Genomic DNA, 26,998 nt, shown 5'->3' with positions numbered 1-26,998 from the left:
TGGCATTTTTGGGTGGTTTCTGTCTGGTTGAGAAGCAGCTGATGGGCATAAGGGCACTGCAGCAGACCTTTTAATGGACTTCAGATTCAGCTTAATACCTGTTCAGCTTTCTCTGACTACAGGTAAATCCCTTGCTTAACCAGGCATTCCAAAAAAGTATCCTTGATTTTCTCTGAAGTGGGTGGTCTGGTTGTGCTTTTGAAGAGGGGGGGAAAAATTTAAAAACAAACAAAAAAAATAACTTTCCATTTGAGCTTGCCTGTGCCAAGTGATTGTGATGTTTTTAGTAAGTAGAGGCAGATTATTGGACAGAGTTTTTGATGCACCAAGCACAGCTTTTGCGCCAGAGGAGGATCCATGTCTAATATTCCACATTTCTTGTGTTCCATCCCCAGACTCTACCGAGGAGAACAACTTGCACAAGGAGCTGCTGACTTCGCTGCTCATTCTGGTGCTGGTGGTCATCATTTTCGTGGTGCTGGTGGGGTACTTTTTCAGGTGGGTGTTTGTAGGGCCGTGCAGTGGCTCAGCCCCATCCTTTGTGCCCTCCCACGGAAGCAAAAGGGGAGGCAGAGCCTCGGCGCGGCACAGACGGGGCCGTGCCCGCCCTGCTCGCGCTGCCAGCATGAACAGAAAGAGTTTCTCCAGAATTACATGGTGGGTCAGAAAGGGCTGTGGGGAAATGCTGCTTCCTCTCAGCAGAGGTGCCCAGGCTAACGTGGTGTCTCTGCTCCAGGTTCAGGAGACACAGGAAAGCCGTGGTGAGCTCCGGAGACAAAAAGATGCCAAATGGGATCTTGGAAGAGCAAGGTATGGAGAGATTTGCTTTCAGACTCTCAGGTTTGTTTGTGTGTGCCTTGTTCTCTAATTAACAATTACTCAATGTTTGCTTTTATTTGTAATATAACTGACAGGGTTGTTATTAAAGAGAAAATAGTTTAAAAAAATACGGTCACAAATGGTTTGGGTTGGAAGGGAACTTAAACTCATCCAGTTCCAACCCCTTCCAACACTTGGCTGTCTCATCCAACCTGGCCTTGGAGTAGAGATCCATATTTAGAAATCCATATTCAAGTAGTCTGTATAAAATCTGAATTTTCAGTTGGTGGTTTGAATTAAGTTTCACTTTAAGCTGTGATACAGCAAATGTTTCTGTGTAAAACTTGCCTGGGCTCTTGGGAGATGTTTTACCAGAATGCCGGCCGAGATCCGCGTTTCTGACACTGATCTTTGGATTTCGAGAAAGAATTGCAGTATTTCTTCCTAGAATGGGGTAAAAGGTCCTTAACTCTTTGTGAATACACTGGGTGGTTTCTGAACGGGAAGTAGGGGCTGAGATGGGGCAGTTTTAAGCCAGAGGCAGTGAAATAAAACACTCTGAGGAGTTAAAAATGTTTCCCACTGGTTTGAGTTGTGCTGGGTTTGTTTCTGCCCGCGGGGATCCCCGGGCTGGCTCCGCTGTGGGGCCCAGCTCAAACCCAGCAAACCTGGAAAGGCCGTGCAAGCTGTTTTAGCCACAACCCAGAGAAAAATGATACACTTAAAGATAAAAACGAATCAGTCTGTGGGTTTTGCCAGTTGCACTTCGCTGTGTGTGAAGTGATGAGTGAGTTAAAGAGGGTGGCAGCTGGAGGGAAAGTCAAAACCCTAAAAATACCCATCAGCTTCCTGCTGGGCTGGTGCTTGTGCCCAGGGGCAGCAGCTCCTCTTGGGGCACAGTTTCTGGTGGCTGCCAAGTTAAAGATAAATTTTTATCATTATTATTGTTATTATTATTTCCCCTCTAAATGAAATAATCTCACAGCATCTCTTCGGTGACAGGTGCCAAAAGCTGCCCTTGCAGTCCCTGTCCTGTCAGCAGAAAGAACCTGCTCCTTTTCTGAATAAAACTTGGTCACATTTTAATCCAGTGTAAATACAGAAATCATTAATTTCACCAATACTTGGCCTATGATTTGGTTTTATATTTCTTTTAAATCACCGTTATCACCTCAGAGTGTCACGGTAGAAGTTTGGTTGGGCATCTTTCAGCATAAAGATTAATTTGTAGTTGGAAATCTCTCGCTCTGGCCGTGCCTTTAACACATGCTGCCCTTGTCCTGACAGAACAGCAACGGGTCATGCTGCTCAGCAGGTCTCCCTCGGGCCCCAAGAAGTATTTCCCTATCCCAGTGGAAAACCTGGAGGAGGAAATCCGGATACGCTCAGCAGACGAGGGGAAGCTCTTTAGGGAGGAGTTTAATGTGAGTTTTTACACGTGGATGGCCAAAAATGGGGGGAAAACCAAAATATCTGCAAGTATTAATAATTCCTGTGTTTGGTGCGTGATTGGTGGTGTTCCTGTGGGCTCTGCATGGGTGGGGACATTTATCTGGATAAAACCTGGAATGTTCACTGCTATTTGATGCCAAATTGTATTGTATGGACTGTTTGCCTCTGGCTAACATTTAAAGAAGGTCTTTAATGTTTGCCTGAAGCTGGAGGAGAGGAACACTGAATCTGAATCTCTTTGGCATTGATTTTCGTGATGGTGGTGGAAGGGTTTTGGGGGCTCTGGGTGTTTCACCTCTGTGGGAAGTACTTAGAGGAGAGGATGCAGTGTGGCCTCAATATTGCCCCGGTGGGGCTTGACTTCTTTTTTCCTGATAATTTGGCTTTTTGCTCGTTGCTATCATCCCACCACTTCCCCCTTTGCTGCTCCCGTGCCCTAGCACAGAGCTTCTATGAAGTATCTCAGCTCTCAGGGTGGCCTTGGTCACTGCTTTGTGCCCAGAGCCTGAGTGTGGTCGCGGGGATGAGCTGTACCTGGAGTCTGTGCTGAGCTGCTGCAGGGCCACTTCCTGTGGAGAAACACACCACCAGGAGCCTGCATCTGGGGCCTCTTCCAGACTTTTGATAACTTCTTTTCACTTCCCTCCACAGACAGAAGCAAAGCGGGAGCTTAAATGTCAAGCGTGGATTTGTGAGAGCCAATGCACGTGTTGATTAGGCAGGCTGCTGAGTTACCTTCTTAACTGGGAGCATGTTTATAGCTGCAGTTTGGGTGATGATAAATTTAAACCACAGAGTTTTGCCTTACCAGACAGGGAGCATTGTGGAAATCCTTATCAAGGTTGACAAAATGAAAGTGAGAACCAGGTTGACAAGGTGTGCGCTGGTGAATTTTGACTCTCCGGATTAATTTGCTCTGAGGTTCAGAGTGAAACAAACCATCTGTTTCGGTTTTTAAACCCCTCTTTGCTTTGGTAATTTTCTGGCCCGTGCTGTGAGCATGTGGGATTCTGTCTGCACCCAAAAAGCCTGGGGTCTGGTCCCCAAAAATGAGCAGTGGTGGGGTTGGGGGTTGGATGGGGTTGATGCTCGATGTGGTTTTTTTCCTGTGGCTGTTTGTGTGGATGGAGGAGCTGTTTTCTCCAGCCTGAGAGGGGAAGGAAGGTGCAAAGGCAGCTGGAAATCTGAGTGATTGATGTTGGAGCATAAAGCTCCAAGGTTTGTTATGCAGCCCTGGCAGGAAAGGGGCTGATAAATGCAAACCCTTCAGCACAGACACCCCTGTGCTGCCCTCTCCTTCACAGCACTCACATCCCCCTGCACTCAGCCCCTGAGGTGACTCCTGTGTCTGCCCCATGGAGCCACAGCTGCCAAATCCTGCAGGATTTGGACGTGTCCAAAGCTTTCTACGTGGCACAGGCCGTGGGGTGGGAGCTGCTGGGTCCTGCTGGACCCTGACTGGCACAGGGTGCCCAGAGCAGCTGGGGCTGCCCCTGCATCCCTGGCAGTGCCCAAGGCCAGGCTGGACATTGGGGCTTGGAGCAGCCTGGGACAGTGGAAGGTGTCCCTGCCCATGGCAGGGGTGGGACTGGGTGAGCTTTAAAAGATCCTTCCAAACCATTCCATGGTTCTCTGGTTCTGTGCCTCAGCCCTGCCCTGGGGATGCTCCAGGGGTCTGTGCCCACTGCAGTGTTTGCTCCACAGTTCCTGATCCAACATGCCAGGGGCCAGGCATCTCTGGGAATGCAGATAAAGGGGCTCCAGTGGGAATTAGGAACAAATTTAGGCTGAAAATGGTGAGCCCTGTGAGCCAGCGCTGCCCAGGACTGAGAAGTTTGGTCCCAAGTGATTTTTTTGGTAAAAATAAACCAGACACTGAGAGATGAGGACACCCAGCAGGCAGAAAAGAGTTCTGAGGACAGTTCCTGACACTTTGAGGACAGTTCTCTTAGATTTATGTGCCTGATGGTGTTCTCCAGCACCTTTGATTTTGTCCTTAGAGCCTGAATGACCCTTAAGAGGTCCATTGCACTCCTTGGACACTCACCAGAATAACAGAAGCTCCTTCTTTTTTTGTTCTGTGATTCCTTTGTGAACACTGGGCACTAGAAGAGTGTGTTCTTTCTTCACAGGAAAAAAGAAAACAATTTTAAAAGAAATTTATTCTTTTCTGTAAGACCCCTACCTCTGTTGATCATCCCTAATGGAAGCTGGATGTTGGAAGTTCGGGATTATTGCCTGGATTTTCAGATTAATTACTAAAAAGCTTCCTGTAAGAGTTTTCTTTTGAAATTTTAATTCTGGCTTGATTAAGACATCCCCGTGGCTCATTCAGTGGTAAAAAAAGAGGGAATGTGCTGATCTGGGGTGGGCTGAGCCTCTCAAAGCTTCAGTTGGATTTTAGGGCTCCTGCCAAGCAGGGACAGGTCAGTGTGGTGGCAGCAGATGACCCGGTACCAGCAGGACACATCAGCTCCTCGTGATTTGGGGGTGATGGGGAGGATGTGCTGAGGAGCATCCTGGATGAATCACATCCTCCCCAGTGGGTGGGAGCAGGGAGCTGGGCTCTGCCCTTGCTCTGGGTTCACCACCCACTCTGGGGCACAAGGAGCTTCCTGGGAAGATGCCAAGGCCTTGCAGGGGTCAGGAGTGGGGGATGGAGAGGTGATTTTGCCAAAGATAATTACTTTTCATGCATTTTTCACATGGAAATGCAGAACTTGGCTGACTGTTAATTGAAACTTGGGTGCCTGACTTTAAGTTTGAAGAAATTGTGTTTAAAAAGATAATTATTTCATAGAATCACATAATGGGTTTGGGTTGGAAGGAGCTTAAAGATCATCCAGTTCCAACCTCCTGCCACGGGCAGGGACGCCTTCCACTCCTTCTTTTTGTATAAGAAATGAGTTTGTATTTTATAAATCATAAATGTATTTTAATCAGCAATATGGGCTGATAAAAAGCCATGAGCTTCATTCACCTAAGGAATTTCAGTCTGCTGAAAGCAGCTTTCTTTCTCAACCCTCTTTTAACCTCCTTTCCTTTGCATTCACAGCTTTACGTGCCATCAAAGCCCCAGCAGAAGCTCGGTGCTGTTTCCTGTGTGGTGGAGGATCAGTGCTCCCCGTGCCCCCCTCTCCTCCCGTGTCACGCTGACAACACCTTTGTGTTTCCAGGGGGAAATTCCAGCCCTGCTCTCTGCCAGCCACCCAGGGCTGCTTGGTTCAGCTGTGCCCTCCCTGACCATGTTTTTCCTTGCCCTGTGTGACTCAAACTGAGCAGTGGGAGGTACAAGAGTGGGGAAGGTGGTGGTGCCTTCCCAAACCGCTGGGGTTTTACCTCGGTGGGATCCACCCTGCTGGCTCTGGGGGTTTTGGAGCTCAGTTAAAGGAACTTCATGAAATTCAGTTCTGGTTTGTCCATTTGCAGTAGTGGCATCTCAGCTGTGGAGAAGCTCCACCCTGGGCACCTCCTTGTTTTCACTTCCACTCTTCTCTCTCTTTTTCCTTTGGTTTATTGCCCTCCATGACTGTTTGTTATTTTTTTAAGCCAGACTAAATTTATCTGCACTCAGCTCTTGCTGATGACTCTCAGAATTCAACTCGCGCTCGCACCGCGTAAAAACCCCGCAAATTATTTTTCCTTCCTCCTTTCCAGCCAGGGCTGGGCCTTGACCTGCAGAGCTGAGCGAGATGTTGGATATTTAATGTCCTTATCTTTGAGGGGTTCAGGCCCCAGCCCTGTCTGTGTGCCTGAGCCCGGTGTGGGTGCTGTAAGTGGCTGTGGAGCGTGGCGCTGGCACGGCTGGGTCGCGCGCTCTGAGTCACCGCGGCAGATGGCAGCTCCAGGCAGCAGCTCAGAGTTTCCCAATTTGCTAAATAACTGTGATCTCCGAGGGGAAAAAAAATTCCTTCTCTTTCCCCAACTGCTGAACTTGTTCTCTGGAGTGAAATCTGCCAGGTTGTAGTTGCCTGTTGGAGAGTAGTGAAAGTTACTGAGGGAAAAAGGTTGAAATATGTTCAGTTCTGTTGGATGCACATTTTCCCTAAGCAAGTCAGAATGATTTGTTTTCTAACACATGGACTCTATATCTTTGTTTTTTTCAGTCATTAACATCTGGATATGTGCAGGGAACGTTTGAAATGGCAAATAAGGAAGAAAACAGGGAGAAGAACAGATATCCCAACATCCTGCCATGTAAGCCATTCCTTTTGCTTTTAAACCAGACACATAATTTTGGCACTGAGCAGGCTGCTGGTAGCGTTCATTTGCTGCAAATACTCAGATAATAACAATTCCACTGGTCAGAAATGCTCTTCATGTGTTGTCTGTGGTTTGGGAACTCTGTGCTTTTCCAGGCCTCCTGCTTGCAAGGAAATACCATATTTCAGGTTGATGAGCTTGCCAATGTGCTTGTTTTCTTTCAGATGATCATTCCAGAGTGATTTTGACCCAAATTGATGGAGTCCCACCTTCAGACTACATTAATGCATCATACATAGATGTGAGTTGAGAGCTGCCCACAGCTGGCCAAACTTTGGGAATTCAAGAAGTAATTCTCTGCTAGCACATGTTGGCCTTTCACCTTTTAACTGCTGTGGTGTTTATTTCCACAGGGTTATAAAGAAAAGAATAAATTTATAGCAGCACAAGGTAAGTTGTTCTCATTTCTCTCTTCTCTACAGCTTAGGGCTGAGCACATTTAATCATAGATGTGTTTTAAAGGTTGTTTTTAGCTGCAGGTGGTGGTCAAGTGTGAGGCTGGATTTAGAGGCCACAGTTGAAATGAACTTGAAATATGTGTGAGGTGACCAGCTGCCTCTAGACCTGGAGATTCTGCTCTGAGCAGAGGCTCATTTCCCCCTCCAGATCCTCTTTGCTTCTCCAAAATTGGGGTCTCCTGATAATCTGTTCTGAGTTTGTTGTGGGAACCTTGGACCTTGGCATGGGGAAGAGCTGCGAAGTAGGAATGCTGAATGTTGCTCCTGCCATAATTTGGTTACAAGATTAAATAGTATTTAAGAATAAATACTCTGGAGGGGCTCCAGGAGAGCAGGAGAGGGACTGGGGACAAGGCATGGAGGGACAGGACCCAGGGAATGGCTTCCCAGTGCCAGAGGGCAGGGCTGGATGGGAGATTGGGCAGGAATTGTTCCCTGGGAGGGTGGGCAGGCCCTGGCACAGGGTGCCCAGAGCAGCTGGGGCTGCCCCTGGATCCCTGGCAGTGCCCAAGGCCAGGCTGGACATTGGGGCTGGGAGCAGCCTGGGACAGTGGGAGGTGTCCCTGCCATGGCAGGGGGTGGGAAGGAGATGAGCTTTGAAGTCCTTTCCAACTCAGACTCTTCTGTCATTCTATGAATATTTCAAGAGAGGAGATTTCTGCTAAAAACGTAGATTTGGGGGCATGATTATGTAAAAGAAAACACGGGGGGTTATTTAACATATAAATATATATATATATATATTTGGTGTATTCCAAACCTGTGCAGGCCGTAGCAAGCACAGCTCTGGGTGGGTGCCCAGGGCAGGGGTGTGGGGCTGCTCTGGGATCTGCTCCATCCCCTCTCCTGAGCATTGCCCTGTTCTGTCTGCAGGACCCAAGCAGGAAACAGTCAATGACTTCTGGAGGATGATCTGGGAGCAGAAATCGGCCATTATTGTCATGTTAACCAACCTGAAAGAAAGAAAAGAGGTAAAGAGCTTTCACTCTGCTCTGGAATGTCCCCTGTGCTGCAGAAGCAGTCGTGGCTGCTCAGGGTTTGGCCAGGTGCATTTCTGACCACTTCCTGCCCTGGCCCCTGTCAGCACAGCTGAGTTTCTGTTCCAAAACACAGTTTTCATTTCTAAAATACCCATTTATATGAGTTGATCTGAAGGAGAAAGTTCTGATAGCCAGTGGTGTCCTGCTTAGCTCACAGCCAAAGGAAAGCTCCAATGGTTTTATCCCAGTGTAAGGCTGCACTTGTGGATGGGACTGATTAGGAGTGAAGGTAAAAACTCCATTCATTTTCCTGAGCATTAGGTTTCAAAATGCCCAATTTGTCAACTGAACAGTGAGAAATTAAAGCTGCTTCGTTGTGAGGGTGCTGCTGTTCCTTCCTGTCCCCCATTCCTCCCCTGAGGACGGGCGTTCCTTGTTTGCCTCCTGGGCTTTATTTTCCTGCACTTTTACTGCTGCTTGGGGAAGCTCAGACAGCAAAGCCAGTCCATGAGGGTCCATTCCCAATGTGAGCAGCCAGAGCTGGTAAATGTGGATATTCCCAATGGCTCCAGATGAGAACTGCTTTGAATTTCTCACTGGCTGCCACTGCAGCTGGAAAACAAAGTCCAAACCTCACAGTGCCTGCCTACAGTTGGACACCTTGTAACAGAGCTCCCAAACTGAAACAAAAGCTGTGTGGGGCTGAGCAGGTTAAAAAACAGCTTCAAAACTGTTCTCACCTTCTCTGCCTCAGTTTAAGAAGCAGCAGCAGCAGGGTGTTAAAGCTGCTTGTGCCAGATGAGAAGCTCTGCACACTCACAGCTGTACTCACCTTCCCTGTTTTCAAATAACCCCACGAGCACCCAGCAGTGAAAGCAAAGTCAGGGTTCTAAACTTCCCTGTGTTTTTGTGCAGGAGAAGTGTTACCAGTACTGGCCTGACCAGGGCTGCTGGACCTACGGGAATATCCGTGTGTCTGTGGAGGATTGCATCGTGCTGGTGGACTACACCATCCGCAAGTTCTGCGTGCAGTCGGTGAGGACACAGCTGCTCCTGGGGGCTTTCCCTAAGCCTTAGGAAAAGCTGATAAAACCTCAAATATTTGCTTAGAAGAAATTCAAGCAGCTGATTTGCAAGGGGAGAAAGGTGGGGGGCCTCTCCCAGGCCAGGCAGGGAAGCAGGGTCTGCCCACCGAACATCTTCTACAGTCCATGGGTTGTGAGAGGTTCTGTCCCCAAGGGCCACAGCAAATGATGCCTTGTCACAGCCCAGCACAGGAGCAGGGACTTGAGCTTTTGAGGAAAAAAAATTGCACTGATAAAAAAATGAGTGAATTTGGCTATATTTTGGCAACTTGGAAGAGTCTGTCTCATTCTTTGCAATCCTGTCCTGGGATTATCCCACTGCAAATTAATAATAGATGATATTTTCACTTAGTGAAATAGTGTTTGTATTTTACATGCACTGAAAACTCCAAATCCTTGAGTCAGGCTCTGAGTGTGGCAGGGAATGAAGCCATAAATGACCACAGCAGTTTGTTTATTAATCTGTGCATGAAAAATGAGATATCAGCTCTGAGCCTGGGTGTTCTTGCAGCTCCACGAGGGATGTAAAGCTCCAAGGCTCGTCACACAGCTCCACTTCACCAGCTGGCCGGATTTTGGGGTGCCTTTCACACCTATTGGGATGCTGAAATTCCTGAAAAAAGTCAAATCATTGAATCCTGCCCATGCTGGACCAATTGTGGTTCACTGTAGGTATGTATGTGCTCCTCAAACCATTCTTGTGGCTTGGCCTGCAGTTATTTATATATATATTTTTTTTTTTTTAAATATATATATATTAATATTTATATATTTATATTAATATGTTTATATCTGTGTATTCATATCTGCTTAAGTATTGTAAAATATTTATATGAATAGATATATTATATATTTACTCACATATTTATGTTCAAGGGTAATAATCTGCTGAGTTTTTGAGAGCCCAGAGTAAGAACAGTTTCCAAAGCTCTGTCTTTGCTGTCAGTTTAATACTCAAACAGAAGTTGTTGTTCTGTTTGGGGTTTTTTTATGAGGGATACCCATTGTTTGGTAGAAATCTGTTCTTTGTCAGAAAAACAGCCTGGTGATAGAAATCCGTGGCCTTTGCCACTCAATGCTGTTCTGGGAATTCGTCCCCCACTTCTCCCACAGTCAAATTGCAGTTTTTTATGGAAATTAGCCATGAAATGCCTAAAAAGCTTGGAAGAAAGACTTGCATTCAAGAGACTGAAATGCTGCAATTTTAAAAATGTGCTTCATACCAATGCAGAAGCAATTCCCACTTGTTGGCCACTCACACAGGCACATCCTGCTGTCAAAGGCTGGTGCCAAACTGTTGAAATCTTTAATGAAACTAAAGCCAAACTCCCAAACAGTTTGAAGAGAAGAATTGCAACCTGTGAGCAACTGTAAGCTCACCACTGAGCAAGAAGTGTCTTTCCAGGAGCAATTATCATTGCAAGGTTAGAATAAAATGAACACACAAGAGCAGAATGAAAAGGAAAAAAGAGCAGCTTTGTCTGTCTGGGTCTTGTTTATAAGGAAAGAAATGCTGTAAATTCCTGTATTTGTCTCTTTTTTCCTTGCTAGAAATACTGGAAGTATGTGGTGGTGAAAAAGAGGGTGTTTGTCCTGAGCAAGCCAGATTTGTTGGTTCATTTCCATGCAGCTCTTGCCTTGCTGGGAGTCACCTTCTCTCCCAGGTGTCTTAAATAAAAGGCTTGAAGAAAACCATTTAAATGGGAAAAGCAGATTTGAGTTGTGTCAGCTGAGAGAGCCACAATATTTTTATAGCCCTTTGCTGTGTATGGAGTCTCATTCTGGGCTTGAGCTTTATTTGGCAGCAGCAGGAAATGCTGTGCTTGGTTTAACCAGCAGAAGGAAAGACAAAAGAAAGGAAAATATAAAATAATTTAATAAATACCTGCAGAGATTTAAATATAAAGGGCCAGCAGAGCACAGTGAGGTCAGTGCTGGGGGCTCGTGCAGTGTCAGAGCAAAGCACAGAGGTGACACCGACCTTCCGTCCGAGTTCAGGATGTGACACCACTGAATTGTTGGGAAAAGGAAAGGGAAGCCCCTCAGCAGTGAGTAACCAGCCGTTTTTAGGGAGCTTGTAGGAAAGTCTGACCCAGCCACTCTGACCAACACCTCTCCAGGGAGGTTTCGGAAGTGAATAAAACACTGATTGAGCATTTGGAAGTGAAGAAGTGAAAATCAGGAGTGGCAGGATCAGGATTTTCTGCTGATTCTTGTATTCCCTAGGTTTTTAGAAATAGGTTTTTTTAGAAATAGAAATCTTTCAGTGAGCAGAGAGGGACTTTGAGGAATGGCTGAGTGAGGGACAAAGCAGGCTAAGGATGAAGACCCTCAGGGAGCTTCTGAGCTGAATGTCCAGGGTGGTGAAGTCCCCAGCTTTAGCAGGAAGGTGCAGGGATGGAATCCAGAGCTGATCTGATCAGGGAACCGTGGGGAGGGAACAGGGATGTGTAAAAAGGGGCATCAGGGCTGGAAAGGGAAGTGAGGAAGCTGTGCTTGGGGCTCAGGGGCGAAAGTCCCAGGAGTGAGCAGTGAGGGGAGATCCATGCTCAGAGGTGGCTTCCAGGGCTGTCAGGAGGAGAAACAGTGGGGGTTAAGACATGAGGGGGACTCTTTGTGGTGCCAGAGGGCCAACATGGATGGATGGAAGGGAGAGGGAAGGGAATCCCCATCGTCCCTCCAGACCTCTGGAACAGAGGAGCTCATGGGCTTTGGTTTCACTGCTGTTAAAGCATGTGTGGGATATGAAATAACTGTACTACAAATACAGTAATTTTCATTTCTGGTTTTATTTAAAACCTTATGTTGCCTTGCTGAGAATTGCTTTGTATTTTTGAGGCCACGAGGGGAGGGGAGATGTTTTTATCGTGTTCCTGGAGGTGTTTGTGGCCATTGCAGCCAAGCAAACTGCCCGGAGGTTAAAGGAGAGCCACTAATGAATGACTAGTACAGGATGCCATGCCCTTTTCCTCTGGAAGGAAGAGCTGAAAGTCGCTGGATTTTTGTCATTTCTAATGGTCGTGCTCCCTCTCGTGGCTTTTAAGGATATAAAAACCAAAAAAGTGTTTAGCGATGTCAGCGTTGGGAAATGTGGCGCTAAAAATGAGTAAAACAATAATTTAAATTTCATCTTAACCTGAATTATTACAGATGGTCAAGCAGATTTTTTTTTTCAAATGTCTTTTTAAGTATAATTCTGATGGTACCAGCTGGGAAGGGCTGAGTTTTTATGTTAAAAACACCCCTCTTTTTTTGCTGTCCTTGTTAAAATGAAAAAGGGGGAAGTTTAGATTGGATATTAGGAAAAATTTCTTCACTGAAAGGGTGGCCAGGCATTGGGACAGGCCACAGGGGTGGAGTCCCCATCCCTGGAGGGATTTAAAAAGTGGCACTTGGGGATGTGGATGGGAACAACTGGACTCAAGGATCTGAGGCAGCTTTTCCAGCCTTCATGATTCCATGATTCTGTGGAATTCAGTGTTTCCCAGTGAGCATTTCGGTCCAGTCTAAGCACGAGTGTCTTGGGGTGACTTTATGATGTGTATCCCATTTCGCTGCCCTATGCCCAGAAATTAATTTTGTGCCTTTCTATGCCTTTAAACTGAGCCTGAGAAGAGAAAAAAACCCGACCAAAACTTCCAAAGCAGTTTTGCAGTTTGTTTTCATGTTTTCAAGGACGCAGAGATAGAGAGGGCTCTCTGATAGAAACCTAAACTATGCTAAACCATGGCAGCGAGGCTCACTGCTGCAGCAGTCCCTGCAGGCTGGGTGATCCCATGGTGGGTTCTGTGTGTTTGTTGCCTCCCCAGCGCTGGCGTGGGGCGCACGGGCACCTTCATCGTCATCGATGCCATCATGGACATGATGCATGCGGAGCAGAAGGTGGACGTGTTCGAGTTCGTCTCCAGGATCCGCAATCAGCGGCCCCAGATGGTTCAGACAGACGTGAGTGCACCTGAATCTCCCGAAATTCCAGCTTGTCCTGGGCAGAGAGGGAAATGCTGCTGTACTTCCACTCCGTTGTGCAGCCCAGTGTGTCCTGTGCTGTTGCACGCCTGGAAAAGATCAGGTTGGGTGGGGCTTGGAGCAGCTTGGGATGGTGGGAGGTGTCCCTGCCCATGGCAGGGGTGGGATGGATGGGATTTAAGGTCCATTCCAACCCAAACCGTTCTGGGATTTTCTAATTCGAAAATGAACAAAGCCCAGTGGAAGGATGGGGGAGAAGATACAGGTGAAGACCACTGTAAAACACATCATTTTTAGGAGTCATTCCCAGGTTTTCGCATGCACATGAGAGTGGAATGTCAGAGAATGTGAGTGATGTAACAGGAAAACTCTGGTTTAGCTTAACAATTTCTAATTATTGTTATTTTAATAATCAGTAGGTTGTACCCCAACCAGTGGCAAGACAAGGAGCAGTGGTTTTGAACTGCCAGAGGGCAGGGATGGATGGAATATTGGGAAGGAATTGTTCCCTGGGAGGGTGGGCAGGCCCTGGCACAGGGTGCCCAGAGCAGCTGGGGCTGCCCCTGGATCCCTGGCAGTGCCCAAGGCCAGGCTGGACACTGGGGCTGGGAGCAGCCTGGGACAGTGGGAGGTGTCCCTGCCATGGCAGGGGGGGCACTGCATGGGATTTGAGGTCCTTTCCAACCCAAACCAGTCTGGGATTTTAAATTAGATGAATCCCAGAATTCCTAATTTCCCTCCCTTCATTCCCTCCCTGTCCCTTCCAGATGCAATATTCCTTCATTTACCAAGCCTTACTCGAGTACTACCTCTACGGGGACACGGAGCTGGATGTGTCATCCCTGGAAAAACACCTCCAGACATCCCACAATGCTGCACCAAACCTGGTCAAAATAGGGCTGGAAGAGGAGTTTAAAGTAAGTATGGAAATCTTTGCCATAGGATTTCCAAGACTTAAGCCAAGAGGATAAAAGTGTGACCTTAAAGGTGCATTAAAGGGAAGTCGTTCTGTTCTGTGGTGGTTGTGAATGGGGCCTTGCTGAACATCCTGTTCCCTAAATGCTCACTCAGGGCTGTGTGGTTCCATGGCCTTTCCCTAAACCTTTTTTGTTTGTTTCTGAAAGAAAAGGGGAGTGATTCTCTGGGCTGGTGCTGGTTGCCAGATCAGATAATGCTGCAAGAGGAAACTGGATTAGGTGTTCCTAATCTGCATCCCAATGGGATTTTTAACTCCGAGGTGACTGACAGCAGGAAGAACTGCAGGGAATTTACAGAGCTGGTGCTGAATGTCCAGACTGTCAGGAGAAAAACCTCAAAAAAACCCAAAAAAACCCATTTTTGATCAGTGGAGGAACCCCAAATGAAGCAAACCACACTGGCTGTCTGTGATCATTCTTAAAATGACTTTAGTGCCCTGAGGAATAGTTAGAATTTTTTTATGATTTTGTTTATGCTGAAATATTTATTTTCTGTATAGATAGAGAGTATTAATTGACATCTGGGTGTTCCCTGGAGTTCTCTCTTTGCTTTAGACGATTAATTTAACCAGAAATTGGGAACTGGGTAAAGAAAATGATGTAAAAATAAGTTTGATGATAGAGCAACAAGTTCAAAAATCAACAGTATTGAGGGAAGGAAGATTAGATGGGATATTGGGAAGGAATTTTTTGGCTGTGAGGGTGGGCAGGCCCTGGCACAGGGTGCCCAGAGAAGCTGTGACTGCCCCTGGATCCTTTGCAGTGTCCAAGGCCAGGTTGGAGCGGCCTGGGACAGTGGGAGGTGTCTTTAAGGTGTCTTCATGGGCTTTTAAGGTCCCTCCAAGCCAAACCATTCTGGGATTCTGTGACTGTTTCTTTCTTAGTTGTTACAGCCAGGACCATGAAGTGGCTGTTGTGCAGTCAGGCTCCCTGTGACTGTGGCACTGATTGAGCCCCAGTAAAGTCACTGGAGGGCCCTATGAGTGCAGGATGTGCTGAGTGACCCCTCTCCTGTCCCTGTGCCCTCACTCTCCTGTGTGGTTTCTTGCAGAAGCTGACCAACGTGCGGATCATGAAGGAGAACATGAGAACTGGCAACCTTCCAGCCAACATGAAGAAAGCAAGAGTCATCCAGATCATCCCCTGTAAGAGCCCAGCCTCTGATCTCCCGAAACAAACAAGTGCCATCAATCCCTGGTTGGGAGCACACACTGGATCTGTCTGCTGGCAGCAGCCCAGCTCATCTCAGGACACAGCTCCTCTTATAAAGTGTCATCTGTAAAAAATTCCGTGAATTGGGTTTTACTAAATCATCCCAAAATCTGTTACAATCAGGTTTTTTGAATTAAACAACTCGGCACTTTCACCTTCGCATGGTCTGAGCAGCACTGTAATGTTTGCACCTGAAAAGGAACATTTCAGAGAAGAGATTTAGTGGGGTTTCTTCTTCCACATGCAGTTAACAAAAGTAAGACTGGACTCAAAACTAAGACTAAACTTTTTTTTTTTCCAGATGATTTTAACAGAGTGATTCTGTCCATGAAAAGAGGGCAGGAGTACACAGACTACATCAATGCTTCCTTCATAGATGTACGTACACAACATTTTCATGCGTTTCCTTTTCAAATCAGAGCTTTTGCTGTTGTTGGTAAGTCTTTTTAAAGGGGCACAGTCGACTTGGCTTGCAAAGAACATGAGCTTTGTTTATGGGAGTTTCCAGATGCTTTTCTTATCTGGTGTTTTCAATTTCAGTTTAAATGGCTGTGTCATTTAAACCTTGTTGTTAGATTTACAAACCAAGCCTTTTATGAAATTCTGACAAAACAAATCGGCTGCACAACTAACAGCCAGCGGTTCCATTATCTGGTTCAGGTTAACAGGTGTAAATATTTGCTTTTCTGAGAAACAGAAAAGTCAGTGTTTAGCACAGGGAAAGGCTGTCACAGTGTTTGGCAGCCAGGCTTTATTTGGGCAGAGCTGGATAAATTCCAGGCTTTCTTCCCAGGTTCCTGTTGGAAGCCGAGTAACACAGGATTTTATTTAAATACGAGAAGTCATCATGCCCTTAAGCAGTAAAACCACATCAGTGACTGAGGATTGTGGGTGCTGAGGAAGTGAAGATCACATCTGTGTGGAAATAAGGAAAGGCTGGACGTGGCCCTCAGTGCCTTGGTGGTGTTGGGTCAGAGCTTGGACTCGATCCCAGAGGTTTTCTCCAACCTCACTGGTTCTGTGATTCTGTGAAATAAAACTGGAGCTCAGAACCTGAGCTAGGAGTTAACTGTAGAGAAAAGCTGAGAGCTGCTGTTGGGATAATATTGTGAAATCTGGTCCTGCAGAATCTCATCCCCTTAGCCATGACTGGAAAAATTCACCTCAGGATTGTGAATTTGGGGGAGATTTTAGAATCACAGAATCGTTGAGGTTGGAGAAGCTCTCTCAGACCATCGAGTTCAACCATTCCCCAGCACTGCCAAGGCCACCACTGCCCCATGTCCCCAAGTGCCACATCCCCATGGTTTTTAAATCCCTCCAGGGATTGGGATTTCACCACTGCCCTGGGCAGTGACAACACTTTCTGTGGGGAAATTTCCCCCAATATCCAACTTCAACCTCCCCTGGTGCAATTTGAGGCCGTTCCCTCTTGTTCCCAATCACTGAAGCTGTGATGTCGCTGTGCCCATCAGCCGTGTCCCTCTCCCCCGTGTGACCCCGGTCTGTTCCCGCAGGGATATCGGCAGAAGGATTATTTCATCGCCACCCAGGGCCCCCTTCCCCACACGGTGGAGGATTTCTGGCGGATGGTGTGGGAGTGGAAGTGCCACACCATCGTGATGCTCACTGAGGTCCAGGAGAGGGAGCAGGTATGTGCCCACCCTGCAGCCTCACAGTTTCCCTTCCCACCTGCAAGCCACGAGCATCAATACTGGAGAAAAGAATTTTTTTGCCTACAAATTCCAGCAATCTGAGATTTTTTTTTTTGCTTTTCCTAAAGTGACACTTGCTTCACTCTTCGGTGTGGGGCAGCACTGCTGCTTTTGCTGGAACTGTCAGAAAACACAAACAAATTACGGAATGCTGTGATTTTTTGAAATCACTGATTTCAAACTTCCAGTTCACATTAAGGGATGCCTGACATGGGACAGAGTTTTGGCATTTGGGAACAAACGTTTCTATAAACTCTTGTCCCATTTGTCCCAGTAAAAGCTCCCGTGGCTCATTCCAAGCCTGTCCTAATACATCATTAATTAATGAAAGAGTCCTGTGCTGCAGATTGAAGATTCTGGGTTCAACAAGGGTGTTGTGAAAAGCTTTTTCTTGGTGGTTTTGGGAGGTTTTTAACAATATTGCCTTGCTTTCAGGAATTACACTTATTATTCTACTCTGGTTTAAAGCAGTATTTACCATCTGGGCCTCCTGAGCCCTTTTCATCTTAATGGTTTCTATTACAGAAATATTTTATCTCTGTATTCTTAGTTACTAGTGTTTGCAATACAAACTGTTGAGAACACACTTCTTATGCTGGATGTCACTTCTTATATCAGAGATTAATAAGAACGTGATAACTGGGAAAAAAATCAAGGAATGTTTGCAATTCTCTGGATTCTGCAGGAAAAATGCTGCCAGTACTGGCCATCGGAGGGCTCTGTGACTCACGGAGAGATCACGGTGGAAATCAAGAGTGACAGCCTGATGGATGCCATCAGTGTGAGGGATTTCCTGGTCACATATAACCAGGTAATCCTTTAAAACTCCAGGTTTTTTGGTTTGTTCTTTTTTTTTTTCCATTCGAAGGCATTTACAAATCTGATTATGTATATTAAATTCTGGGATTTCTAGCTAAAGCTAAATGTGGTTAATCAAAATCTGGCGTTAAGGGGAAGCTTATAGGAAACATTTTTGCTTAAAGCCCCTGAAAATTCTGGTCAGTAAAACAGGTGGCTGCAAAATGGGAGGTGGGGGTGGGGTTTTTTAAACTGTTTTGTTGTTGCTGTTATTCCTAGATTTTCCTGCCATCTTCCATATAACTATCAAAGAAAATTCGATCCAAGATTTTTCACAGAATTCCAAGCTGGTTTGGGTGGAAGGGGCCTTAAAACTCATCCCATCCTATTCCCTGCCATGGGCAGGGACACCTTCCACTATCCCAGGTTGTTCCAAGTCCTGTTAAACCTGGCCTTGGTCACTTCCAGTGTATCCTAAGTCCTTCCCAGGGGAAACAGCTGTGCAAATCCAAAGGAAAATTATAGGGGAATTATCAGCGGATGGGGATTTGGAAACAGGCCTGATAAGTCTGCTGGATCAGGATAGAATCCTGGAATATTTAGGCTGGAAATAAGATCACCAAGGTCCATAATACATGATGGATCAGGTTGCAAGTACTCTGATGTAGCAAGGCAAAATTGATGCTGCAGGTGTTCCAGGCAGGAATTGTGTTTCCACTTGGAAGTAACAGGTGGCTGAATGCTGTTTTCCTGCTGGCAGAGCAACCAGGAGAAGCAGAGCAGGCTGGTGAGGCAGTTCCACTTCCATGGGTGGCCGGAGATCGGGATTCCTGCCGAAGGGAAGGGGATGATCGACCTCATTGCAGCTGTGCAGAAGCAGCAGCAGCAGACAGGGAACCACCCCATCACCGTGCACTGCAGGTGAGCCCCCTCTGCACCTGAGCTTGCCTGTTCTCTGCCCCTGTTACTCCTCCCGTTTTTACCCCAGTTGATGCCAAGCAAAGGTGTTTTGTTGCAGTGCTGGCGCAGGGAGAACGGGCACCTTCATAGCCCTGAGCAACATCCTGGAGCGGGTGAAGGCCGAGGGGCTCCTGGACGTGTTCCAAGCTGTGAAGAGCTTGAGGCTGCAGAGGCCACACATGGTGCAAACGCTGGTATGGATGGGACTGACCAGCCCAGGGCTTGGGGAAGGAGTCCTGTGTGGAAATACTCTTGGGGGACGAGAACAAAGGGGTTTTTGCAGGGTGACATCAATGGTACACGATAGCTGTGTGTGTGCAAGGCATTAGCAGGGTTTTTACAGGGGTTTTTAGAGCATTTCCAAAAATACAACTCGGATGAATATTCTCTGTCTTTCAGGAACTTGAGGCTGTTAAACCATAATATTTTGAGTGTTGTAGGTGATTAAATATATTAAGTAAATGTCTTTCAAGTTATTTATCAGTTGTTCTTTCTTACCTTAAAATGTGTGGACACAAATTGGAATCATGGAATGGTTTGGGTGGGAAGGGACCTCAAAGCCCACCCAGTGCCACCTCCTGCCATGGCAGGGACACCTCCCACTGTCCCAGGCTGCTCCAAGCCCCAATGTCCAGCCTGGCCTTGGGCACTGCCAGGGATCCAGGGGCAGCCCCAGCTGCTCTGGGCACCATGGCTGGGGTGGCACTGGATCATATTTAAGGTCCCTTCCAACCCAAACCATCCTGGGATTTTATGATTCTCTGATTATCCCTGGGCCATGATCAGGAGTTTCTCCTGTAGGAAGAGCCCAGTGACAGCCCAGGACTGTGAGCAGCTGGGTTTAAATCAAAAGCCAGGCCTAAGAACTGATTCAGTTTAAGAAGCATGTCTGAAAAAGCTCAAGAAATCCTTTTAACCAAAGAGCAGCGATCAGCCTGTGCCTGACCAAAGAAAGAGGAACCATTGCTTTTATTTAAAGTAACAAACAGAAATCAGAACAGACCAGTTCTCACCTACTGGTCCCAGTTAGGACATGCTGAATTTATCACGGGGATTTGCAGAAGTCAGATTTTCTCAGTGTGACCAAACCCACATTTTGACACCTTTTCCTTGTTTTCCAGGAGCAATATGAATTCTGCTACAGAGTGGTACAAGATTTCATCGACATCTTTTCAGATTATGCTAATTTCAAATGAGATTCTGCCTTATTTTTTAATTTGTCTGTATAAATAGTTGTATATTATGTTAATTTATTCCATGCCACTTGGATTGTTGAGTTAACTGTAAATACAATGTTGTGTTGGCTCTAAAAGTTGCATTTGCTGTATAAAGTTGTTTCTTAAATATAAATATCTTCTAAAGCAAAGTATAATGTTCCTATACTGTATAGCACTGTAAGATGGGATAGAAATCTTTATTCTAAATAACAAGAAATTAATTCTTGAGGTTTGTTTTCCTTTGAATTTTGCCACTTATAAATATTTATCAGTAATGTTATCTCCCAGTTCTTGACATTTTTGACAGGTGATTTACAGTTCATCCTAAAAACAGTGAATTGTGATGCACATGTTTAAACATGTTTTGTTCACCAGGAAAATATGTTCACCAGGAAAATAGATATTTATTTTATTTTTCAAGGCTGTTTTGAAGAGCCTCCAGGTTTTGATGGCAGTTGGATTTTGAATCTTACTGTCCATAGGCTAAAATCAGTAGAAATACAGATTAGAATTTTTGAATTGACAGAACTTTGAAAGCCCAGTCAGTTTGGTTTTTTTCCCTAATATTGTTTCAATCGATGTAGAAAGGCAATAATGTGATTTTTTAGAGTATTTTGCATATTTGAAGAGTATATTTTGCAGCACCTGAATTTGTCTATGTGAAGAAAAAGGCCAGGAATGGAGTTAAAAGCTTCTCTTCTCTATAAACACCTGCATAATTTCCCACTTCTTTAAAATAAGAGATGAACTCTTATTCCTTGATTTGACTCAGCATGATAATTAAGAGGTAAAAATTGGAAAAAACATTTTATGAACAGTTTAGTGCCAGAAACATTGAGTGTTGCAGCAAAAGCTCCTCCAGGTTCTTCCCCTCCCAGAAATGTTATCAAAAAAGGACTGTTGCCTTTCTCTAAGGGGTTTAGGGTTGTGTACAGAGATATATTTTTACTGAAAGTACTACTGAGAACAGAATTGGTGACAGAAAATATCAAAGTCTTTATTACAGCCCTGACCAGGGGTTGGAAAGTCCCCAAATCACGGGGCACCCGAACGTCGAATAATTACCAAGTTTATCTTTCCCACTCTTCCAAAAGCATCTCTGACTTAATGAGCACAGAGGGGTGGATCTGTAATTAATTCCATAACGAATATGCAATAGTTCTGTCTCGTCCAGCCGGGCTTTTGCGATGCAACATCAAAGCCTTATTTAAAACAAGCAGCTTAAACCGAGCTTTTCCCTGCTGTTCTTGCACTATTTTATCCCATTCCCATTCCAATATAATCTCATTGCACCTTGGAGCAATGCAGGGGGAGGGAAGGTGTCCATAGGTCTCCGTCCATTCCATCCTGGCTGGAAAGGGGCAGGATAGGAATTCCTGAGCACCCTATTCCCACAGTGCCATTGGCTGCTTCTTGTCTTCCCATCGCTGCACTCCTGTATTTATTTGTACAGTAAATTATGCACTTCAGAAAACAGGTCGTTTAAAGACTAAACCTCGCTTGGGAGTCTCTACGAGAAGAAACACTCGAGCCACAGGGTTGGGTAGGAAAGTGAAGCTGAGGAAGGGCATGTTCCTGCAATTCCATCCAAACTGAGAGAGCCAAAACAAATTCAGTCTGGGAACTGATACAGAGGGGGTTCCGTCTGATTTCTAGCACAGGGAGACTCCCGGAGATTGGAGAATAATGCAAAGGAATTCCCATTTTCTGATCCTGATGTCAGCATCCTTCCAGCCACTTAGCCCACATTTGAACAATAATTTGTCAGATTTTTGGGTCCCTGAGGTAAAAACCTGGGGCGAGTTGTCTCCTGAAGTCAGTCTCAGTGCAGGGAGACTCTGAGAGGTTGGAAAATAATGCAAAGGAATTCCCATTTTCTGATGCTGATGTCAGGATTTTTCTGACCCTTTAGCCTGCATTTGAATAATAATAATTTGTGTTTTGGGCAGATTTGTGGGTCCCTGAGGTTAAAACTGGTGTTGTCTCATGAGGTCAGTCTCAGTGCAGGGAGACTCCAAGAGGTTGGAGAATAATGCAAAGGAATTCCCATTTTATGATCCTGATTTCAGGATGCTTCTGATCATTCAGCATTTGAAAAATAATTTGTGTGTTGGGCAGATTTTGGGGTCCCTGAGGTTAAAACTGGGGTGAGTTGTCTATGAAGTCCATCTCAGTGCAGCAGTGATGTGGTGTGAGGGTGTGGGGGTCCCACAGCCCCCCAGGAGCTGCAGCACAACTCCAGCTGCCCGTGGGGTTTACTAAAGGCCTCCTTACAACCAGGAGTAGGATGGGGTTCAGCTGGAACACCAAATCCTCAGTGGGTACTCAGATTTTAGTTGATAACCATATTCAGATATGGAGGAGGAAAGAGGAATGCCTAAAATATAATTCAGAATTGACAGCTGTAGCTCCCTAAGATTTTTGTGGAATTGGAAAAGTTCCCTTCGCAGTCGTGTGTGCTCTGGCTGGAGCTCTGGGGAGCGTCTCGGTGGCTTGGAATTTTCCTTTGAATCTGCGTACGTTGCATGGAATTCCTTTAAAACGCCAAATAGTTGGATTGGAAGTGTCCTTCTGATCTGTCTGTGGTTTTGGTCACTGTGTGACTTTGACTGTTCATGTGTTCAGAAGGTCCCAGCTCACCTCAGCATTTAAGCGTTCGCTTCCCAGCATCTTTATCCCACTTTATCCATGGGAGTGCCATGGGTTCTGTGTTCCCGAAGCAATCCCTTAAGTGCTTGGCTGAACTGGGCCGTAATGAAGAATGCATACTGTAATTAGCAGTGTTTTTTAGGCTATTTTTATGTATTTTTTAAACTTTTAAAATGAGCCTGACCACCCCATGTTCAGTCTTTTGAAACGTTTGCGTTTCCCTCGTCCCATTTTTCATGTAAAGTTAATAACCGAAATGTATTTAATTTGTCAAATCTTTATAACATATGTATGTATTATACAGTTTCAGCTATTATTATTTTCTTTTATTACATTTCTAATTTGATCTTGCTGTGTTTTTAATGCCGGTGAATGTGGCTGAATTATTTGTATATGCAAATTGCAAGATCTAATACATTCTGATGCAAGAACAAAGCTTCCTTTTTATTCTCCACCTGCATTATTTCATTTAAATCTTTTAATTTCATTCCTGTGTCGTGTGTTCATTTGAATGAAGCATTCTAAAAGAGTTGAAATCCATTATCTAGATGAGTAATTTTTCAGTGCTTATCAGCAGCTTTTTGGGAGAAAAACTCTGATTGATGTCGGGACTGAACATTGTGCATATAAAGGGTGTAGACACTCATGGAAGTAGTTGGAATCCAGGTCTTCCCAAACTGTAAGGATACAAAATAAATATAGTAAAATTAATTAAATATAGTAACATAATCCTGTGGTAAACTGATGTCATACCAAGATAAAAACAGGAGCTAAACTTCCAGCTGTGTCACCAATCATGAATTGAAAGTTCCCTCTAATTAACAGCAATTTCTTAATTCATTTTGACAATTCAGTTTTGCTGTGGACATCTTGCTAAAATCAACCAAGAAGGCCCCACTGTTGTAACAAGGGGTGGGGGCGGTTTGTGTAAACCAGGAGTAACTGCTCTGAGGTTACATCCTCATGTTGAATCAAATAGGATTTAATGAAGCCATTTTTCTGTTTGACCCCTTCTCTGTTTGCCCTGGCCCATCCCACACCTCCCGTTTGGGAGATGCCTCTTCAGGGTAGGTAATTTTAGGATTTTTTTTTTTTCCACAGTTGTTGAACTTTCAGCCAGCATGTCCTCCCTGGGCACTGCTCTGACGTTGGCAGGGTGACAGGAAATGGCCTCAAATTGTGCCAGGGGAGGTTTGGAGATGAATATTTCTTCATGGAGAGGGTTTTAAAGCATTGGAAAAATGCCTGGGGCAGTGGTGGAGTCCCCATCCTTGGAAGCGTTCAAAAAATGTGTGGATGTGGCACTTGAGGACATGGGCTAGTGACAAACTGGTTGATGGCTGGATTTGATGATCTTTTCCAAATGTAGCAACTCTCTGATTCTAATTTGCCATTGCATGTAAAAGCTGTTAATTTTTTAAATTACTCCAGAGGAGTTGATCAAGTATTTTGTGTGACTGGGTCATGTACTTCTAGCAGGGATCAAGAGGCAGAGATTGTGAGACCACCAGAAATTGTGTGTGAGGACAGGCAGGTGCCTTGGTGCATCTCAGAAAATAGAAGAATCTCAAGTATTAATCAGTTATTAATTAATTATTGGTTAATCTAAATAACTGTTGATAATTGTGATTGTTGATCACACAGCAAACATGGATATTCCTGTACTCTACTGGTGATAAAGTTGTTTTTTTCCTACTTCTAAATGTTACAAAGGAACACCATGAAGACCTTGTGGTTCTGTTTTTAGAAACTCATCTTTTAGAAACAACCACACTTTGGTTGTAAACTGTCCATGAGATAGATTTATTTTAATGGCATATTTACACAGCATGAACTAAGGCAGATCACAGGGGTGTTTGCTCTGTACAGGGCACATACTTCAAGTCTCAGCTCTGTTTTGCCTAATGCAGAAGTTGTTGAATTGAGAATTTTTCAAGCCACTGAACTTCCCAGGGAGTGTTCTTCATCTGAGGAATTAAAGGATTAGGATGTAATTTAGATCTTTTTGTGAGAGCTTCCTTCTAATGACTTTTATCCATTTTCTGTGCTGCTTTGCACAGAGGAGGGGAATTACTCCGTTATTAATCGAGTTGACACCTTGCCAAGGAAGTTCTTTGCACAATGAATCATTTTCTCCTTTCACCTGTTCCCATTGCATGAGAAACTGCTCCAGTGTTCTCGTGAACATTTCCTGAACTCCAACTATCCATAAACATGGAACAAAAGATCCAAGCTGGGGTAGCCAGTTGGGTGGACAAAAAGAAAGGAAAACTCTCCCAGGTGGGAAGAGCTTGAGAAGGAATTATTGAGCAGGGTATTTTCTCGTTGAGATTTTTATAGAAACTTTGTCCTTCCAAAATCTGAAGGGAGCCTATGGAAAAGATGGAGTGAGGCTGTTGGAAGAGATGGAGTGAGAGCATGGAGTGCCAGAGGGCAGGGCTGGATGGGATATTGGGCAGGAATTGTTCCGGGGAGGGTGGGCAGGCCCTGGCACAGGGTGCCCAGAGCAGCTGGGGCTGCCCCTGGATCCCTGGCAGTGCCCAAGGCCAGGCTGGACATTGGGGCTGGGAGCAGCCTGGCACAGTGGGAGGTGTCCCTGCCCATGGCAGGGGTGGCACTGGATGGGCTTTAAATTCCCTTCCAAGCCAAACCATTCCATGATTTTATGATCATGTGGTAGCCTGTGGATTGAGCAGAAGCTGTTCCCAAGGAAGCAGCCCGTGGAATAGCTCTGTTCCCTTGTTTGTAAGTATGGAAATAATGTACTCTAGAATTTGTTAATTTGCTGAATCCAGGGGAATCTCACCCCAGTCCTCATAAAATGTACAAATTCCTAACTCAGCTGTGCAAAAGGACTGGCTGGGAGATGCAAAATCCCTCTTATGGTCACCCTTGGGATCAAAAGTGATCTGCTGCAGTTGATGGCAAAATCTTCTGGATTAAGAACTTTGTTCCCAGATCAGGTACCGGGTGGGATTCTTGGGGACCAGGAATTGGGTTCCACAATCCTTGGGGGTGATCTTGAAATCTTGGAATTGGCCTAGAACACACTGCAAAGTTTTGATTTGCATTTTAAACCAGACATGTTTCACTGGGACATTGTGCCTTTTGCTTCCCAGTTATCTTCCCTGGCTTTGAAGGACTACAGCCTATTGGAAAGCCGCTGTTCCAGATGAATTTGGATTATTTGAAATACAGATTTGACTTTAAAATACTGGTGTGTCCATCATACTCAGATGTTTTTCCCTTCGTAGTTTATGTGCTTTCACCATTTCAGGTAAATTTATTATTTCAAAGTGTTTGTTAACTGTGGATTGATATAATTTAGAAACATATCCCATTTGTTCCTAAATTTATGCAGATTCCTCCCATGTAAAATCCTGTGTCAACATTAGGTTCTGTGCATGAATACAAGCATTCCAAACATCCTGGGTGCAATAATGTGTTAGTGTAATAAACTATGATTTTAAGAGAGAAATTTGGTGCAAAACATTACATTTTCAGGGTTTGTCACACAGCAACTTCTCATCTCCAGACTTTGCTTCACACAGTGTGAATAGCCTGAATATTTATTTACTTTATACCTTGCAGAAGCCCTAATTTAGGGAAAGCTTTAACTAGAATTTGTGCTTTTTAGACTTTAAAGTGAAAACCACTGATAGTACAAATCTGTGAGAAATGAGCTTCATTCAGTGCTTCCAAACCACCTGTTCAGACACTTGAATAAATAACCCTGTATGAGGATCTTCATGTGACAAATTAAAATGCTGATTTTTTAAACTCTCTAACAAGGAGATTCAAGCACTGACGTGATTTTTCTGCTCATTTTTAACAGTTGACAATTTTACTTCATGGTGTATTCAGGTGTATTTATCTAAATTAAATATTCCCAAATTAACCTACCAGCAAGTTCAAACCTTGAAGAAAATGTCCTATTTTTTTTTCCCTCCTGTAAAACCACTTTGGCAAATATTTGTACAGATGCTGTTTCAGAGAGCACTGCTGCTCTTGGAGACAGATTGAAAACCTTCGCTCCTAATTTGTGTTTCCCTCGAAGTATTGCTGTGTTTGCAGGAACACATCACAAAGGCTGTGACACCAGAGTAAATCAGGCCAGAATATACAATTATTGACACAGTGCAGATGTAGTTATTTATTTGTGCTGTTTGATCACGTGGGCTGGCAGAGACTGCAATAAATTCCATTTCAAAGAGTTTTTCTGCTATAAATTGTTTGTTTCAGATACGTCATTCAGGTATAACTGCACTTGTAAAGAGTCCTTGGAAGGCTCTGACTTGATTACCTGTTTATTAGCAATGATATCCAATTAGATACCCAGTGATACCCAGACAGAATCCTGACTTTGGTATGATTTACATCTAAATTAAAGATTGTCCAGTAGCATACGGCTATTCTAAAATAACAATAATAATAATAATAATAATAA

General features: G+C 44.9%; 2 protein-coding genes across 5 annotated transcripts in view; both read left to right on the top strand.

Moving 5' to 3' along the window:
• PTPRE (protein tyrosine phosphatase, receptor type E) overlaps positions 1-23,038 on the top strand; it is a 38,219-nt gene extending 15,181 nt beyond the window's left edge. For 3 of the 4 annotated variants that reach the window (XM_017733862.1, XM_017733861.1, XM_017733863.1), the window contains 18 exons: positions 396-498; positions 737-810; positions 2,107-2,243; positions 6,378-6,468; positions 6,699-6,775; positions 6,888-6,924; positions 7,866-7,963; positions 8,888-9,007; positions 9,569-9,729; positions 12,867-13,002; positions 13,791-13,940; positions 15,052-15,145; positions 15,514-15,590; positions 16,730-16,864; positions 17,613-17,738; positions 18,486-18,646; positions 18,744-18,879; positions 19,807-23,038. In XM_017733862.1, the coding sequence (XP_017589351.1) occupies positions 396-498; positions 737-810; positions 2,107-2,243; positions 6,378-6,468; positions 6,699-6,775; positions 6,888-6,924; positions 7,866-7,963; positions 8,888-9,007; positions 9,569-9,729; positions 12,867-13,002; positions 13,791-13,940; positions 15,052-15,145; positions 15,514-15,590; positions 16,730-16,864; positions 17,613-17,738; positions 18,486-18,646; positions 18,744-18,879; positions 19,807-19,881 (1,988 nt within the window). In that variant the 3' untranslated portion in view covers positions 19,882-23,038. Of the gene's footprint in view, positions 1-395; positions 499-562; positions 658-736; positions 811-2,106; positions 2,244-6,377; positions 6,469-6,698; positions 6,776-6,887; positions 6,925-7,865; positions 7,964-8,887; positions 9,008-9,568; positions 9,730-12,866; positions 13,003-13,790; positions 13,941-15,051; positions 15,146-15,513; positions 15,591-16,729; positions 16,865-17,612; positions 17,739-18,485; positions 18,647-18,743; positions 18,880-19,806 lie in introns of those variants that run through there. The other variant, XM_008633327.2, reaches the window with a different exon arrangement.
• The window catches only part of MKI67 (marker of proliferation Ki-67), a 31,433-nt gene continuing 18,524 nt past the window's right edge, over positions 14,090-26,998 (top strand). Inside the window, exon 1 of the mRNA XM_017733864.1 lies at positions 14,090-14,100. The gene's annotated coding sequence lies outside the window, so the exon portion shown is untranslated. The remainder of the gene's footprint in view (positions 14,101-26,998) is intronic.

Source organism: Corvus brachyrhynchos, unplaced genomic scaffold (genome assembly GCF_000691975.1).
Source record: "Corvus brachyrhynchos isolate BGI_N302 unplaced genomic scaffold, ASM69197v1 scaffold514, whole genome shotgun sequence".
NCBI lineage: Eukaryota > Metazoa > Chordata > Aves > Passeriformes > Corvidae > Corvus > Corvus brachyrhynchos.
The sequence above is the reverse complement of the archived record's forward strand: the minus strand, read 5'-3'. Positions and strand labels throughout refer to the sequence as shown.